This window comes from Elgaria multicarinata, chromosome 4, assembly GCF_023053635.1.
Source record: "Elgaria multicarinata webbii isolate HBS135686 ecotype San Diego chromosome 4, rElgMul1.1.pri, whole genome shotgun sequence".
Taxonomy (NCBI): Eukaryota; Metazoa; Chordata; class Lepidosauria; order Squamata; family Anguidae; genus Elgaria; species Elgaria multicarinata.
Genome location: NC_086174.1, coordinates 143,392,381 through 143,411,218, shown reverse-complemented (window position 1 = coordinate 143,411,218; position 18,838 = coordinate 143,392,381). Strand labels below are relative to the sequence as shown.

General features: G+C 42.1%; 1 protein-coding gene across 1 annotated transcript in view; it reads right to left on the bottom strand.

Annotated features, from left to right (window-relative positions):
• The window catches only part of SLX4IP (SLX4 interacting protein), a 117,422-nt gene that overhangs the window by 28,903 nt on the left and 69,681 nt on the right, over nt 1–18,838 (bottom strand). The window contains 2 exon segments of the mRNA XM_063125864.1: nt 2,741–2,864; nt 4,536–4,625. Of these exon segments, the coding sequence (XP_062981934.1) occupies nt 2,741–2,864; nt 4,536–4,625 (214 nt within the window).

The window sequence follows — 18,838 nt, the reverse complement described above, 5'->3', positions numbered from 1 at the left end:
AGAGTTGGAGCTATTAAACATCAAATCAAAAGTTTAGAGGTAAGGAAGTCACACATCCTTTTCAGTTCTCTTTTCCAGTGCTGGCAGTTTTACAGTTCTTTTCCTTTTTATATAAAATGCTTCCTCTCCCTTTTTACCATGTCAGGCCATATCTTTTGCTATTTAAGTCCTGATGCTGGAAAACATTCACACATATGCTTAATTGTAAAAGCCTTGATAGTTTTAAGGCCCAAGTGAGAAATGCAGAAAGGTTTCTTTTCAAAGATCATAGTTGACCACAACACAGAAGTAAAGACTAATGTGCAGGGATTAAAATATATCCTAACTTTTAGCTGCTGCACACATCTTGAAGACTTGTTTTCAACTGGGTTGAATGATGTAACAATAAATGAAGCATGCTCTTCGAAGCAGACATAACTCCACATGCCTGTCTACAATTCCTGCTGCAATCCTATACACATGTAGAATCCTATACCTGAGAATAAACCTCACTGATCTCAGCGGGACTTATTTTGAGTGGATATGTATAGGATTGCACTGTTCATATAATATTCCCCCAGCACCTTCTTCCCAGCCTCCTCCGCACCTCTTATACTCTCTTCCCATGAATAGAAGCAGTGTGTCTCCCCTGCGACCTGGATGCTAGAATGAAACACCACTAACTTTTATGCAGGATTTGTGGTACAAAGTAGGAGGAAGTGATGCCATGCCTAGTCTCTGAAGATCTCCCAATGGACATGGGCAAATCTTCCATCTCTATACATTCTATAGAAAGTCAATGAGGCTTTTCTATCTCCACCCGGGCCATAGCTAGACGGGGCAAAATCCCGGGGTTATCCCCGGGATCATCCCTGTGCGTCCACATGATGCACAGGGGATCCCGAGATCATGGAGAGATCATCTCTCCCTTGCCCCGGGATCTTGCCCTCCCCTTTAGGCCTGGGCGCCACGGTTTGTCCCAGCTCCTTGCGATTCCTCGTGAGGAGCCGGGACCCGCACACGGGGCGCAGAGCTTGTCAGGAGCTCTGAGCCCATCGGGGGTGGGGTGGGGGGAGTGGGGAAAGTAAATTTTTTTTTTAAATCACTTACCTTTTGCACACGAGCATTTGTGTGCTGTTGTCCCTTTAACAAAAACAAAATGGCGGGTGCGACACCTCTCCGTCTAAGGTCATCGCACGCCATGTGTGAACTGAGGGGGAGATCTCGCAATGAAAAAATCGTGAGATCTTCACCACTCCATCCTGCTACGTCTAGCTAAGGCCCTGATCAAACCAAAATATTCCCTAAACTCATTTTATTCTTTGCAGGATACTTTTGTGAGCCCATGACACTCACACACTCACACACACACACACACACACTTATTCATTTAGGGAATGTATAAGTCACCTTTCAGAATGCAATAATCTCCCCAAGGCAGACTAAGAAATATAAAACAAAACAAAACAGGGTAGTAAGAAGAAGAAAAAACAATAAAATTATGTCATTCCATCTTAATTCAGCCAGCCATTCAACCATAATACTTTAAAGACAGGGCCATCAAGAACAACTGTAAACAAACAACCATCTCAATTAAAAGCAGTCTGAGATTAAAAAGAATTTTTTTAGGGCCCACCTAAAAGACAACAGGGAGGAATCTAATCATTCAGTATCTCCAAAGAGAAGGAGTTCTGTAAATGTGAGGTCACCAGCAAAAAGTTCCTATTTCTTGCCCATAGATTCATATGGGCATTGCCTGATGGTATGGGTAGAGGCTCAGAATGCAGATAGCTTTGTGTGGGGATAAAGAGATTGCCAAGCTGCTTTTTAAAAAAATAAGTTTGGACAACGTGAGTTCCAGAACATGAGAAGAGGAGCGCTGGAAGTACAGCCACATGTAATATCTTGCTTTTATATCAAGAATAATTGGAATCTAATTTAAAAAGCTTTAGAATAGCTGCAGACAACTGGCACCTTGTGGGCTAAATCCAGCTAACCATTTCTCCACCATACAACTCATGCTATACTACTGGCTCTTCTTAAACAAGCAAACAGCCAGGGTGAGAGCCAACGTGGTGTAGTGTTTAGAGTGTTGGAATGGGACTCAGCCATGAAGCTCACTTGGTGTTTTGTATACTCTCAGCCTAACCTACCTCACAGGGTTGGTGTGAGGATAAAATGGAGAAGAGGATGCCTTGGGTCTTTGCAATGCACTTTGGGTTCCTTTCAAGAAGAAGAAAAAAAAGCAGGATATAAATGTAATCATATATAAATAAATAACCCAATTTCCCGTAGTTGCCCTTCATGGTGTCTGGAGGAGTTTTCATCCTCAGAAAGTTATGAGGCTGGAGCAAATTAATAAAGGACCATGCAAACAGACAGATAAGTGACTTAATCCATCTTTCTTTTCCCCCTAATCCCTTCCCCTTTTAGGGAGGGTACCATACCCACTCTTAAGTGGCCATACGTATATAAGAGCTTTCTTTTTCTTTTTTACTTCAAATTGAGGTACAAAAGTCTGGCCAATGTCACCTGAGTAGGCAGGAAGCCTAATGCTGGCTTGACCCATCAAGTGTATCCATGCCAATGTATTGTATCAAAAATAATGACATCTCTCATAAGCCTTGGCTTTTTCCAAGGTGTGCACTCTGCCTGATTGACAGCAAGCTATGCAATGAGACAACTCAATACTCAAAAGGTTAAGTAAATAAAAACCACAGATGATGAAATCAATGTGTTTATTTTTACAAGCAAGTCCCACCTTTCAGAGACAAAGGATTTGCTTCTGCATATTCCATTTCCTTCCACTGGCCATGTCGTTTACGAGCGATCAGATACTGTTTCACTCTTGAATCGACGGCATCTTTTAGCAGCATGCAGACTTCCTGGAAGAGAATTTTTTTCCAGGTAAATTTAAATATATTCTACAAAGTCTGAGAAATCACTTATGAACTCACAAATAGAGAGCATGTCCTTTGCAAGCATATGTGTTCTTGCAAACAAGAAAACAAACAAACAAATGCACGTTGCAATCCTAAACTGGATTTGAAATCAAATTTGAAATCAATGGAAGGTATTTTTAAGTACATTATTGTTTTTCCTAGATCACCTATATTAATGAGACTCAGGCCATGGCTAGACCTTCCTGGTTTAGCGTGATGGAGGACCTCGAGATATGGTTATCGCGAGATCTCCCCCTCTGTCTACACGCAGCGTCCTAGGAGGAAGAGGACGTCACGCCCGCCTTTTTTTTTTTCTTAAAAAAAAAAGCACACGAGCAAAAAACCAAGAGAAAGGAAGCAGACAGAGAAATCTAGACAGTTAATACTAGGGGTTACAATAATAATTGGTGCTGCTTGGTCATTTTTTTAAAATGCAAAGGTGGGACATAAATGCTGTCTGTTATAAATAAGTATCCCTTTTCTTCCCACAGACAAAATTAAAAAGACAAATGTTCTTCTTGCCCCCGCCCCATGCCATTCTATGGACAGCTGTGATACAGAGGAATCAGTGAGACAGACACCATCTTGCAACTGGGAAGGATGGTGGTAAAAAGAAGTACAGAAAATAGGAGGCTGTGGTTGAAATAGCAAAAACACAACTGGGGTGCTGAGCACTCAACCACAAAGACTCACATGTGAAATATAAGATAGACGCAATATATTACAAATGTGGGTGATATATGCAGCATTCTTACATATACTGTTCGTAAATAAGTATACAAAACACTTTCTCCTTGCTGATAAACTGCCTTAAACCCTCCCAAAAAATCCAACGGTGCAGAAGCCTCCACCATACAGACAATAAAGAAGCATTATGTGGCTGAACTAAACATGAAAACTACAAGACAATGTTGGAGGGCTCCACCCCAAACATACGGCCACGGATCCTTCTTTGAACAAGCGTCCAACTGATGAAGACTCCTCGAAACGGGAATTGTACCGGACACCTAGAACTGTGAATGTGTGTGGGGATAAAATTCTGTACTACTACAAAAATATTTTCCCCATATGCTGTTTGGTAACATGGTATTGAGACTTTAGTGCTGACACAATGGACTCTATTATTGTTATTGTTTTCTTTATTGTCTATATGGTGGAGGCTTCTGCACCATTGGATTTTTTTGGAGGGGTTTAAGGCAGTGTATCAGCAAGAAGAAAGTGTTTTGTATACTTATTTATGAACTGTATATGTAAGAATACTGTATATATCACCCACATTGGTAAAAAGAAGTAAGCAGTGATAAGGTGTGCTGCACCACAAATGCAGCTGAAGCTGATATATAAGATCATGAACACACACCCAGGTATTATCTTAAAATCTGAAATTAGTTGATCAATTCTAAATAGCATAGCCCTCCTACTGACAGATTAATAAAAACCTCCAACAGTATAAATAGAGATAAGACACCGAGATACAGTTGCAGGGAAGAATCGATTATGGCTAGGCATAAATGTGCAATACATTCCCAAACTGAATAAGCCAATGAAATCCTCCACCCCACCCCACCCCACCCTCCCTTAAATGCTTTTAAAGTACAAATGACCTGGCCTTACCTTTCTCTTACGATCAGAAAACCACACTGGGGATTCATTGGAGTCTTGCGGCATAACGTGGAAATCTACCAGGACTGCGAATTTTCCACACTTAGGATATTTGGGGGAGTGGAGAGAAAGGACAAGGAGAGAGAGAGAGAGGAAGAGGAGAGGGAGGAGGAGGAAGAGAAGAAGAAAATGTTTTAATACTGTATTTTATAAACACACATCAGTAAGCTTAGGTAGATCCTGAATTTCATAGTTAGGTCATATATACAACTGAAGATGTCCCTAGGGCATAATATAGCCTTATTAGAGACCATTCTAAAGATGTCATATGCCATAAAAAATCCTTAATACATCATTATTAAAAACCTAATCAATATAACATCAATGTAGCTTTAACAGTGAAATACTTCACTCTGCCATTATTATTATTATTATTATTATTATTATTATTATTATTAATAATAATAATAATAATAATAATTTCTTACCCGCATCTCCATTTTGATCAAGGAGGGAACAATAGTAAATACAAAATACGTAAAACTGAATTAAGAACACAATATACATTGTTAAAACATCTAAAAACAGTCTAAAACCATCCTAAAATTCCACCTATATTTTAAATGAATTGATAATCAACTTTGAATCAATTCCTGTCTAACATTTCACATTAGGAGACATTACTTAAAATAGATAGGGCTTGCCTTTTACCAGATTGTAAGATATGGTGGCCTAAAAAAATGTGAACACTACTCTAATTCCTGGTACTTCATGTAACATGCAAAGGTGGGTCTCACCGTGGGAAGATCAGTATGATCCAGAGCTCACCTGGAACTCAAGGATCTCTCTATGGCTGAGGATTATGAGCACCCACTTTCTGCAGTGGCTGATGAGATAGTTTGCTAGTAAGAGCTGGTTGCTACTGACCAGTAAAGAAGAAAAATGTGGACATTAACATCCTTACAAGTAGATGATCCATTGGGGGACGGCACGGCACAGGGACCACTAGGTCAGCACTTTACAGATGTACTGCACTGTTCCTGATGTACAGCACAGGTCTAGGCTCATGACATCAGTGATTCACATGGAGTGCTATTATTTGTTTATTTGATTTATAGCCCACTTTCCCATCAAAAAATGGTGCTGAGAGTAATAAAACAAAGATTAAAATTTAGCTAACCCAATAATAAAAACAAATAAATTAAACGTACAAACACAGTAACAGAAATAAAAACAGCACCCAACCCAATAGAACCTGCTTCAGCATGCCAAAGGCCTGCTTGAATAACAATGCCTGATGGTGGAAGGACAGCAGAGAAGGAGCCAATCTAACTTCCCTGAGCAGAGTTCCAGAACCTGGGAGCAGCCACCAAGAAGGCCCTCTCTCGCATCCCCACCAAATGTGCCTCTGATGATGACAGGACTGAGAGAAGGGTATCCCTGGAAGATCTTAAAACCCAGGCAGGCTTGTATGGGAGAATGCAGTGATTGCTTTAAATCAAGCCTCTGCACAGCCAATGCATTGTCTGGTGCAACTCGCCATGCAAAGCAGCCTTCTGTCCTCACCATGTCATGAATCTTCATAGCAGTAGGTTTGCAGTGGCCCAGTGACTGAAGGGTTCTCTCTACACGGGGGCACCAACAAGACACTGCTGTCACATTTTAACATTACAGACCACGGTTCCCTTCCCACAGTTTGTGGCTAGGATCCAGATAGGGGCAAAATGCTTCACTCCACTGTTTCAGAGAAGATAGCTGCTGGAAGAATGTAAATTTTATTCTGATAAGTGAATGATGAGACGACACAGGTTCAAAAGTTCAAACGGAATTGCAAATATTCAAGGATGGCTACCAGAGCCACACATGACACAAGTGGGAAAAGCTCCTGAAGACAGGTGTCAAAACACATCCAGTCGATTTCACAACGACAAGGGGTTGTTTGCTGTTGTTGTTGCTGCTGCAATGTATGACTTTTCAGTGAAGATTTATGGACATACTATAAATTCAGTTGTGGAGAGAGAGTACGAAGTTGGTCTGAGAAGCCTTTTATAAGCACTATTTATAGACAGTCTGCCACATAAATTTTCTGTTCTCTTCACTATTTAAATAAATATTACAAATATTACACAGCACAGCATAGTAATACAAATAAAAGAAAGCCAGGTTTGAATCATGCATTCCAGCAGAAGATGACAGGGACAACCTTTCATTAATTTATACCTCCAAACTGGCCTTTCCTTAATACGTGCTCTATTACTTTAAGGCAGCAGTAGTCAGCAGCGGGTGAGCAGGGCAACATTTCCCCACCCTTATAACTTGGCAGTGTTCGAAACATTTGCAGGTACTACTTAGCTCACCTGCCTTCTGTTTTAACCCTTTATCAAAACTACTACTACTACTGAATGACCCTGTTCAGTTGACACGCTGAACCACAATGGTTAAGCATTTTGAGTTAAACATTATGGCTTAATCTGTTGTGTGAACCATTCCAAACCATGGTGGCTACATAACCATGGTTTAAATATGCTCACTAACCATTTGCTGCAAAAGGGTTAGCAGCCCAACCATGGCTTAATGTGTTGTCTATACAGGCCCAATGGAAGGTAAAGAGAGGAAAATCTCTCATCTACCAAGCCACACTCTAAACCAGTCTTCTCCAACCTGCTGCCCCCTCCAGATGTGCTGGACTATAACTCACAACATTTGCAGCTAGCATGGCCATTGGTTATACTGCAGTCCAACACATCTGGAGAGAACCAGGTTGGGGAAGGCTCCTCTAAGCTATGCAAACATGACAACAAGGACCCATAAATACAAGATGTAAAGGGTGTCCCTTATCACAGGGGTGAGCTGAAAGTAGCTCCCCAGATTTTTGAACTTCAACTCCCAGCATTCCTGACCATTGGCCATGCTAGCAGGGGCTTCTGGGAGTTGAAGTCTAAAACATCTCAAGATCTATCTGCCGACATCTGCCTTATCATGATTGTAGCAATCTTAAGATACCATTTTTATTTATTTTACTTCATAAAAAAAAAAAAAGATCGGATACCTTTATATGTGCCATTACAGCATTCTGGTACCTGCAACCTTTGCCTGAATTTTGATTGTCAAGAATAATAAATAAATAAATAAATAAATGGAAATCATCATGTGATGAGTCTACACAAATCTTATCAGAGGCCACCAGGAACATGATGAAGACTCAAGGAGTGATGGCAGAGATCCAGGCATGGTGGCCACTCGCACATTGTGAAAAAGAAGAAAAAAACGTATCACTCCACCAAAAGTAGACAAATATTTACAAGAATTTTTCATGTGCTAATTTATGTGTATAGATGCAAATTTGGAAAGAGTTAACATAATTTAAATAGAAACACAATATGTCTCACCATAGTGGGGAATATTGTGACCAGATGACCTCATGTGTGTCTGCTCAGTCTGTTGCCCAGGTGCTAACAGTTGGTGGGCAACTTCAAGGCCTCTCCTCCTCACTGTCCCTTCTTATGGTTCTTTATCTTCGAACTAGATTTGGACTGGACAGCTCTTCCAACAGAGTATACCTTCAAACAGAGTGCAGTCCTGTGTAAAGTAGGACACATGGCCAACCTAGTAAATAAGTAGGTCTATATGGCACAGCGGAACAGGGATCACTCTCCACAGGAGGCTGTTCTCCATGTCTGCAGTAACCACCGCACGTTCCACCTCTTTAGGGAATTCTTGACACCATTGCAAACTACAATTCCCAGAGTTCTCCGAAGAAGGCCATGGCAAGGAAGAGTTTAAACTGTGCAAGGCACTTAGAGAGATTGAGGAGCTCCACCAACACTTGAAGTTCTGGCCAGTGGCTGCAAAGATGGTTCTTATCCTTTTGACCATATTTTTCCTCTGGACTACCAATGCTAATTTATTTTTATTTATTTATTTATTTATTACATTTCTATACCGCCCAATAGCCGGGGCTCTCTGGGCGGTTCACAAAAATTAAAACCATTCAAAGTATAAAACAACAGTATAAAACCATAATATAAAATACAATATAAAAGCTCAACCAGATAAAAACAGCAGCAATGCAAAATTACAAATTTAAAACACCATGTTAAAATGTATTTATAGATTGTTAAAATGCTGGGAGAATAAAAAGGTCTTCACCTGGCGTCTAAAAGCATATAATGTAGGTGCCAAGTGAACCTCCTTAGGGAGCTCATTCCACAGCCGGGGTGCCACAGCAGAGAAGGCCCTCCTCCTGGTAGCCACCTGCCTCACTTCCTTTGGCAGTGGCTCACGGAGAAGGACCCCTGAGGATGACCTTAGGGTCCGGGCAGGTACAGCTAATGGGAAAATTTAGTACAAACTGGGAACTATTAGAAAGCTGGCACATAGTTCCTAGAAAATTAGAATAGATGAAGGATATGGGGCCTCCTGACCACTGGTGCTCAACGGTATGGAACTTTCCCACATCAGTTACAGAACAATGCAAGACTGAATGTTTGTATTCAAGCATTATGCAACCTTTAAGGATGTTCACCAGGCTTCTCCTGATGTCTTCTGTTTGGTCCAGCAGCTGTTCCATCTTCAGACCACCTCCAATAGCTGATACTCCAGCTTCTGCATTTCCTTCCAAAGGCTGCTCCTGGAATTTTCCTGTCCTCATCTGCAGATCTTTTTCACACGTTTGACTTCCGCTTCCTGCGGCTGCTCTTATTCCTGGTGGATGTCTTCCTCAAGCTCCCTAGACTCTCAGGAAGAAATCTACCAGGAATGACATCTACCAGGACATCTACCAGGAAGAAATCCACCTCATGATGACTCTCTGTAAGGCAAAATCTGCCTAGGTAATCTTCCCCAAGCAAAGTCTCTCCAGATGCCTCTCAACATCTCTTTATTTTTGCTCCAGTCAGAACCCTCCAGCCAATCAGCTTTGGTGTGGCCAACATTCCCATCACACCACCTCAGTTTGAACTTAGGACCAATCAGCATCTTTAGAATATTTAGCTATTCTCCAATCAGATGGCACCAATTTCGATCCAACCTTCCCATATATACAGTAAAACAGAAAACTAGTCTCATAGTCATCGTTTAATGGTAACAGTAACTTATATTCTACCAGCACATTATATTTACAATATTTCTCTCCCCAGGCTTAAGTAAAACATATTATTTTTCCTCAAGTAAAACACATTCATTTTTCTCTTGTATGCTTAACCTCTTCAGACATTGAAACAAAATATAATGGTTAAACTTTTACCTCACAAAAGGTCAGTTTCTTCACATACCCCAATGAGGTCTGAACATCCTTAGTGAGCACAGAATACTGACAAATTGTTGTGAGGGGCGGGGAATGGAAAACTTAAGAGGGAAATGAAAAGAAATGGAGTATCTTGAACTGGAGCACTGCATGCTGCAATATTTTGTTGCAGATTCCATTATTGAGATATAACATGCTAGAGGCATATGCTATAAAATGGGTTGGCCAGCTTGTGGCCTTCCAGATGTTTTGGCCTACAACTCCCATCAGCCTTAGCCAGCATAGCCAATGATGAGGCATGACTGGAGTTGTAGGCCAAAATGTCTCTAGGGCCACAAGTTGCCTACACCTGTTATTAAAGGTAGAACATTTTGAAATTGCCACAAAATATTTAATGGCATTAAAAGTTCCCAGATAGTTCTGTGGTAACCAATGACTTGCTTGAGATTTTCATGAACCATTTATCTCATCAAATGAAAAAACATGAAAAGTTTTGGTACAGCAAGTTAATTCTTTATTCTCTGGAAGAAAACAGGAGCTACGCTTTTGATAAACAGATCAAAGCATTCTACTCTTTCAGTGAGTGATACCTATAACACAAAGGCCTACCAAACCAATTTCACAATGACTCAGCTGTAAAGATGCATTCCAGCTATTGATATAATTTCTAGTACTCAAGTAACCTTAAATATTTTTAAAATTTCCTTAAATAAAAGCCGGGTTGCAGTTAAACCTCAAAAAAACCAAGATTGTGGCAACTAGCTTGATTGATAACTGGCAAATAGAGGGAGAAAACGTGGGGGCAGTGACAGACTTTGTTTTTCTGGGTGCAAAGATTACTGCAGACGCTGACTGCAGCCAGGAAATCAGAAGACGTTTACTTCTTGGGAGGAGAGCAATGACAAATCTTGATAAAATAGTTAAGAGCAGAGACACCACACTGACAACAAAGATCCGCATAGTTAAAGCAATGGTATTCCCCGTAGTAACCTATGGCTGCGAGAGCTGGACCATAAGGAAGGCTGAGCGAAGGAAGACGGATGCTTTTGAACTGTGGTGTTGGAGGAAAATCCTGAGAGTGCCTTGGACTGCAAGAAGATCCAACCAGTCCATACTCCAGGAAATAAAGCCAGACTGCTCACTTGAGGGAATGGCATTAAAGGCAAAACTGAAGTACTTTGGCCACATAATGAGAAGACAGGATACCCTGGAGAAGAGGCTGATGCTAGGGAAAGTGGAAGGCAAAAGGAAGAGGGGCCGACCGAGGGCAAGATGGATGGAGGATATTCTGGAGGTGACAGACTTGACCTTGGGGAAGCTGGGGGTGGCGACAGCCAACAGAAAGCTCTGGTGTGGGCTGGTCCATGAAGTCACGAAGAGTCGGAAACGACTGAACGAATAAACAACAACAACTGCACATTCAGCAAGGGTGCATAACTAGGCCTGGGCCAGACCACTGTTAATATTGCAAGTCAAAGGTCAGGTTGAGGCAGGATTGGATTCCAGGTTGAAAAAAAATCCCCCGTACCTCTCGGATTGCAGCAAAGGTCAATCTACTTAAACTGTCCCCTCAGATCTCTTCTGAGGCGAAATCGAGCACTCGGTTGCAGGCAGAAGCCTCGTGCTCCATTATTGTTTGCACTTTTAAATGTTCAGAAACTTATTATTATTATTATTTATTTATATAGCACCATCAATGTACATGGTGCTGTACAGAGTAAAACAGTAAATAGCAAGACCCTGCCGCATTTTTAAAGTGCACATCAAGAAAGACCCGTTAAGAGCTTCGGTGCTAACTTTTGTTTTTCTTCAACCTGCTCAGCTACAGACTTTGGTAATATGCTCACATCAGGGAAACACTGCAACATTGTGTTGTGGGGATCCACTTGTTGAATGTCTATTTTTAACCGCAATGGTAAGCGGCAGTTACTGCAGCCGAAACGCTCCCCGTGGCCCGAGTTCGATCCCAGCGGAAGCTGGTTCTCAGGCAGCCGGCTCAGGTCGACTCAGCCTTCCATCCTTCCAAGGTTGGTAAAATGAGTACCCAGCTAGCTGGGGGAAAGGTAACCATGACTGGGGAAGGCAATGGCAAACCACCCCACTACAAAGTCTGCCAAGAAAACATCAGCGAAAGCAGGCATCCCTCTAGGAGTCAGCAATGACTCAAGTGCTTGCACGAGAGGTTCCTTTCCCTTTCCATGTGCAAGCACATTAATTAATATTAAATGATGATACTACTTGGATTAGCTGCAAAGGCCATTTGTGCTACTCGGTGAACAGTGAAGTGTCTTCTTCCAATTCTTGAAAAAAAAGAGATCCCTGCTAAATGACTGCAACCCATAGTCCCTGCACCCGTGTGCTGTAATCCCGAGAGAGGATGACAAAAGAAGGTGAATGGGAGTGGAAACTTTTTCCCCAATGGGCCAGATGAAACCAGGTGCCACTGCTGTTTTCAATACTGGTCTTTTCCTCCACGGAACAAGCCTGCCTGGTCTGATCCATTCCTAGACCAGATCAATGAAGCCTTCTAAACACTTCCTCCTGCTGTGATGGATTTTGCTGAGTAGTTGAATTTAAGGATGTCTGCAGCCTCTCTCTTTGTTACTACGGAGCTTCTGTGGAGTGTCTCGGGTATCCTTGTTTTTAGCCAGAACAGACAGTATAATCACATGCACATACCCCCAGTGTGGATGCTGTCTATTCACTTCCTTGTGTTCCGTGATGTGTACGTTTGACTGTGCATTCAGTGTGCGTGTGTATACATGTATATTCATCTCCAAAGGTGGATATTGCATTCCTGCTCCATTGCTTTCAAAGGGATGTGAATTTGAATGCACATCCGAAGTTGTATTTCATTCCTGATTCAAGGTGCTCGTTTTAACCTAAAAGGCCTTACACAGCTTAGGACCACAATACCTGATGGAATGCCTCTCCTGACATGAACCTACTTGGATGCTCAACATCCAAGATCCTCCTCCGGGTGCCTACTCTGAAGGAAGCTCGGACGACGGCAACAAGAGAGAGGGCTTTTTCTATGGTGGCCCCCCAATTGTGGAACAATCTCCCTGACGAGGCCCACCTGGCGCCGACATTGTCATCTTTTCAACGTCAGGTCAAGACTTTTCTCTTCTCCCAAGCATTTAGCAATATGTAATTAGTCTGGGCTTGTTTTTGTATGTTTTTGTGGTTTTAAATTGTATACTTTTGTGATTTAAAAATTTTGTTTATTGTTTCTAAGTGTTTTTATGCTATGTAAACCTCCCAGACAGCTTCAGCTATGGGGCAGTATAAAAATGTAAATAATAATAATAATAATAATAATAATAATAATAATAATAATGAAGATGATTCTTACACCCCCAAACAGCTTGAGGTATGGCTTTCGCATCCTTCCTCTATTCCCTCCCCCCCATGACTCATGTGGATCCAGCCATAAATAGCTCCCCTTAGCCCCCTCCTAAACAGAAAACAAACCTGATCAAACTGGACAGAAGGAAAGCTTGCACTAACCGTCTATAACAGCAGAGCTACAATATCCATCTCGGAAATTGAACTTCTCAGATTTATTTGCAGCATCCTTAGTTCAAACCGATGTACAAAATTTAAACCCCACCTCTCTTCTTTCAGTTTCCAGATCAAAACCACATGAAGCCTTTCTGGAACATTTAAAAGATGCAAAGCACTCCATACCACAAGACATCACTTTCCCTTCTGTAGTGCTGCAATGATAGGAGAAGCCCCACACGAAGGGATTCTTTCTTCTGTACAACCCTTTTTATTCAGGCAGGCTTTTGGCATTATAAACTGACTTGATGCTGAAGGGTTTTTTAATTGGTTAGGTGCTGTTTATTCATTTTATTGTTGTTGCTTTAATTGTGCTTTTATTGGAGTTTATGTTATGCTTTGGTTAAGATTTTATTTCTAATCTGTATTGTATTGTCAGCCATGTTGAGTAGGTGGAAGGGTGGGATATATATTAACCTAGACCTTGCAATGCAGTGTTGCCATGTTTATTTGTTTTATGTTGTTGCTGGACATCAGGAAAAACTTCCTACTGTTAGAGCAGTACGACAATGGAACCAGTTACCTAGGGAGGCTGTGGTCTCTCCCACACTAGAGTCATTCAAGAGGCAGATGGACAAGCATCTGTCAGGGATGCTTTAGGGTGGATTCCTGCATTGAGCAGGGGGTTGGACTCGATGGCCTTATAGGCCCCTTCCAACTCTATGATTTGATTGTGATTTTAATTGTGTTTTTATTGTTATTGTAAAATGCCTAGAGGAAGTTATTTTATGAGGTGTTTAAATAAATAAATTGCTTCTGGGGTATTGGGTCCTGACAACCCTACATCCAGTGGTTTCTGGTCCACGGCTCCCCTCATCAAAGGTCTCTTGCCATCCCATCCCTCTATATCAACTGCTTGCATCCCCTCCGGTGCCTAGGTTCACTAAAAGGGCCATATTGCTGCTTTCTTCTACAATACATTTCCAGCTCTTTTGCCGCCACCCTCTCATTGACCTGGCTTGGCCAATCACTACCACCCATAGGCTGCAGGGCCCATGAGTGCCAGGTTGGCAATCCAAGCTGCCGCCATTGTGGCAGCTTCTTGTTATGTGCAAACCCAGTGAGGGTAGGTTGTTGTGTTGGTTGGTGTGGGCTGTTTCAGGGTTACAGGTGGCTTGTCAACCAACCCAACAATCCACCCTTGCCGGGTTCACACGTAACGAGAAGTTACAGCGTCCCTGAATATCTAAAATGGCGGTGGCTGCAATGAGAAACCCCACAGGAAAATTCAGCCACGGTGGCTTCTCTTTACATGTGAACTGGGCCACTGTTTCCTGAAAACTCTGCTCTGCAACTCACTGCCAGCAACTGTTCTGCAACTCATTAGCATCCTTCAGTCACCCGGCCTCTCAGCCAGCCTCCTCTTGCTGCCTTCAACCCCATTTCTGACAACTGTGTACTCCTATTTGCCCCTTGGGCTCTGGAAGTTTCTCCCCAGCTCTTTCTACAGCTCCCAACTCTGCTGGTTTCTCTCCTCAATCTTCTGGTTCTTTCTTAGTCCTGCCTACTCTGCCCCCTGCCTTTAGCCTGACTACCCTCTGAGCCTTCTTCTGCCCCTTAGAGTCCTGACCTCCTGGGAACTTTTTTATTTTGCTGCTGAGCTTCATGGAGGTTCTCTTCACCTCTCTGATTCTTTCACTTGCCAGCACTTCATGGCCTGGCCCAAATTCTGGAAGAGGTTTTGCAACCACAGCATAAAACAATCCACTCAGCAGGAAACAAACAACAGAACCAGAATTGTGCCTGTGAGCCAAGTTTCCAAATATCAATTAAATCTCATGCTTTAAGTAGACGCCCAATCTTGTGGCAGGAGTCTGGTCTGTGCTAGACTTAAACCGCATGGGCAAAGACTGTCACCATTCTCAGTCAAGAACAGTTGCATCATACCTTTACGAGGACCAAGTGAAAGTCATGAAGTCATGAGCTAGCTTTCAGATTTCACAGAACGCTTACACATTCTGGGTGTTTGACAAAAAGGGGGGGGGGGGAAGAAGAGAAAAAGATGTGGCTAGACCCTGCCTGAAATATGCAGTAATCTTAAGAACGTGTGTCAGGAAGCTCTTTGTGGACAACTAAATTAATCTGTGCCAAGTCCAAAATATCTCAGATAGCACCATGCTCTTTACCCACAACATATTTCTCTCTTCTTTTCTCTTTTGATTGTTTGTTTCAATATAGCGTGAGGGTCACACTACAATTTACGTTAGTTGTGTGGCTATCAACTACGGGCATGTCTAGACGATGCCTTATCCCAGGGATCTTCCCGGGATCCCAGGGGCAGGGAGAGATAACCCCTCCATTTCTCTGGGATTATAGGGACGGCTTTTAGCCCAATTTTTCACATGGTCTCGGGATCGTCCCAAGACTGCGGGAGGTGTGGGCAGCCGTCCTGGTTTCATCCCGGCTCCTCGTGAGTAAATGCAAGGAGCCAGGAACCAGGCACAGGGCAAGGAGCTCTTCAAAAGCTCCATGACCATCCGGGTTGGGCCTTTTTTAAAAACAAAACAAAACAACAACCTTACCTTTGCGCTGGAGTGCAGGTGCACTCCAGGTCCTGTGTTGTTGGTTTTTTTTAAGAATAGCGGGTGTGACGTCCTCCTTCCTCCCTGGACGTTGCACACTGCATGTGGACTGAGGGGGGATCTCGCGATCAGCATATCACGAGATCCTCCCCCTTCCCAGCTGTAGACAAGCCCTACGACTATCCCCCCCCCCATCTTTGACTCAATTTGAGCTGCAGGCGGTGGTTTTCATCAACCATGATCCTGATAATAAGATCCTATTGGTGCTAGCATTGGCATGGGGAGGCTATTTTCATCAGAATCGTAGCAGGGCAGTCAAGGGTTAAATTTTATCCTGATGCAAAATGGGGAAGAACCCTGAATATTAAATAAAAATCTAAAAAATTCAAACAGATGTTGTTGCTAGCCACACAACTAATGTAACATACAGGAGTTTTGTGAAAGCCAAATGCAAACTAAGATCTTTGTGACTTTCAGTTGATCCTAAGAAAGTTAGTAAATTACAGCTGTCATTTGAATATTTTCTAAATGGACCAATATGGCAGTTTGCATTTTTATTTTTTAGGGGTGGTGGTTCTGGTTTGGAGAATTTCCAATGAGAAATCAATAAGCCACATTCAGCCTTTCCTTCTAAAGTTCTGCTCTGATGGACTGTGAAATTATTGATGAAGGCTCACAACTAAACGGTGGTTTCCATAGCAACAAACTGTTTCCCCCCTCCTCACTCTGGCTAGTTATTTAACAGAGGGAAAAGACAAGCAAAGGATACAGAGGTAAAACTCTTATCAATCAATTCCCCAAAACATGTTCAAAATTAAATTAGTAAAGGTACCATGATTTTCCACGGAAGTGCTGGTTCTTGTGTATAATTGGCACCTACCATATTTCTTCGATTCTAAGACACACTTTCCCCCCATATAAACATCTCTAAAAACGGGGTGCGTCTTAGAATCGCGGGTGCGTTCATTATTTCTTAGAATCAAAGCTTTTTTTTTCTGTTGGTGGTACTGAAATTAGTGTGCGTCTTAAAATCGATGGCGTCTTAGAATCGAAGAAATGTTGTATCTTAGAGCTGATAGTTGCAATCCCTTATCGCTCCCAATACCACGGACAACGATTCCCCTACACACAAGTAAATTGTCAAAATGTTTTTATTCTCCTCCATTAATGGGCAACATGCAACTGACAGGTCACTTCTATGAGACTTGTAGTTAGACTTCATTAAGTATTTTCTCATTAATGGTGTTTCGGTTGTAAAAACAACAACAATAGATTGTTTCTTATTTATTTTATTTAGGGCGCAACCTTGGAAGCTTACGAGCATCCAGTGCAGAGCTCTTCCCACTCTGCATTTTGGCTGGACGGCCTTTTTTTGCCCATCCATCTGGGGTGATTCAGAGCGGAGGAGGAGAAGGCTGGGGATGTTGTCCCTCAAAGGGGTGAAAGGCTCCCTACCACGTTGTGTTAGTAGCCAATCAAACACACGAGGCTGGAGAATGCTCTTTATTTATTTATTTATTACATTTTTATACCGCCCAATAGCCGAAGCTCTCTGGGCGGTTCACAAAAATTAAAACCATAATAGAACAACCAACAGGTTAAAACCACAAATACAAAATAAAATATAAAAAAACACAACCAGGATAAAAACACGCAGCAAAATTTATATAAGATTAAAATACAGAGTTAGAACAGTAAAATTTAAAGTTAAAGTTAAAATTAAGTGTTAAAATACTGAGAGAATAAAAAGGTCTTCAGCTGGTGACGAAAGGAGTACAGTGTAGGCGCCAGGCGGACCTCTCTGGGGAGCTCATTCCACAACCGGGGTGCCACAGTGGAGAAAGCCCTCCTCCTAGTAGCCACCTGCCTCACTTCCTTTGGCAGGGGCTCAGGGAGAAGGGCCTCTGTAGATGATCTTAAGGTCCGGGCAGGTACATATGGGAGGAGGCGATCCTTCAAATAACCTGGCCCCAACCGTTTAGGGCTTTGAATGTCAATACCAGCACTTTGAATCGGGCCCGGACCTGGACTGGCAGCCAATGAAGTTGTAAAAGGACTGGCGTAATGTGATCCATTTACTTACGATACGATACTGCAGTATGGGGGTGCTCTCCAGTTCTACAAAATGGGGGCAACCAGAACAAAGGAATCTTATAGTATACTAGCTGTACCCTGCCACGCGTTGCTGTGGCTCAGTCTGGTTAAATTGAAAAGAAAGAAAAGACAAAGCGGATGTTTCTAATATGTTTAATTTCACAATGTTTGTGGATATACAATATTTTTAGTTGTTCCATTGTCTGTGTAGATATCGAGATTGTCTGGTTTGCCGACTCTAGAACACGCAACATATAATTGTCCATGTGAGAAGCAATCTGTGTCTAGATCTAAACCGCACAATTCTAAAGATTGGCCCTGAGCTTTGTTGATGGTGATTGCAAACGCCAATCGAATTGGGAATTGCAATCTCTTAAATTGAAATGGCATATCTGTTGGAATCATAGGAATGCGAGGAATGAGGACATCTTCACCTTTGAAAGGTCCTGTCAAGATTGATCTCTGACTATAACAATTGCCACTTCGTCTATAGTTGGAGCATTGAATCATCGCATATGTTCTCCAGCAGGCGTTTTGTCAGCATGAATAACAATCTTGTGTGTATCAGATGGCATCATGTCAATTGCTGTTTTGAACAAATGTACTAAATTGTTTTTTTCGTGAAGTAGCTGTTGCAGTTTTGAAATGATGGACCTTTTTATGCCGGTATAAATTCCGCAGCGTGCATTCAATTCATCATTGCCATCACCAATGAAATACATTTGTAGGAATTTATGTTGACTATCTTGAAACGGAAGGAAGGAGCCGGCTTTATGATAAATTTGTCCTTTGACTTTGAAAGTTGGCATAAATGGAGCTGTGATGATTTCTGCGCCGAACAACGTCATTTGGAAGCATGAGTTGTATTTCCTGATGTTAGATAGGAAATG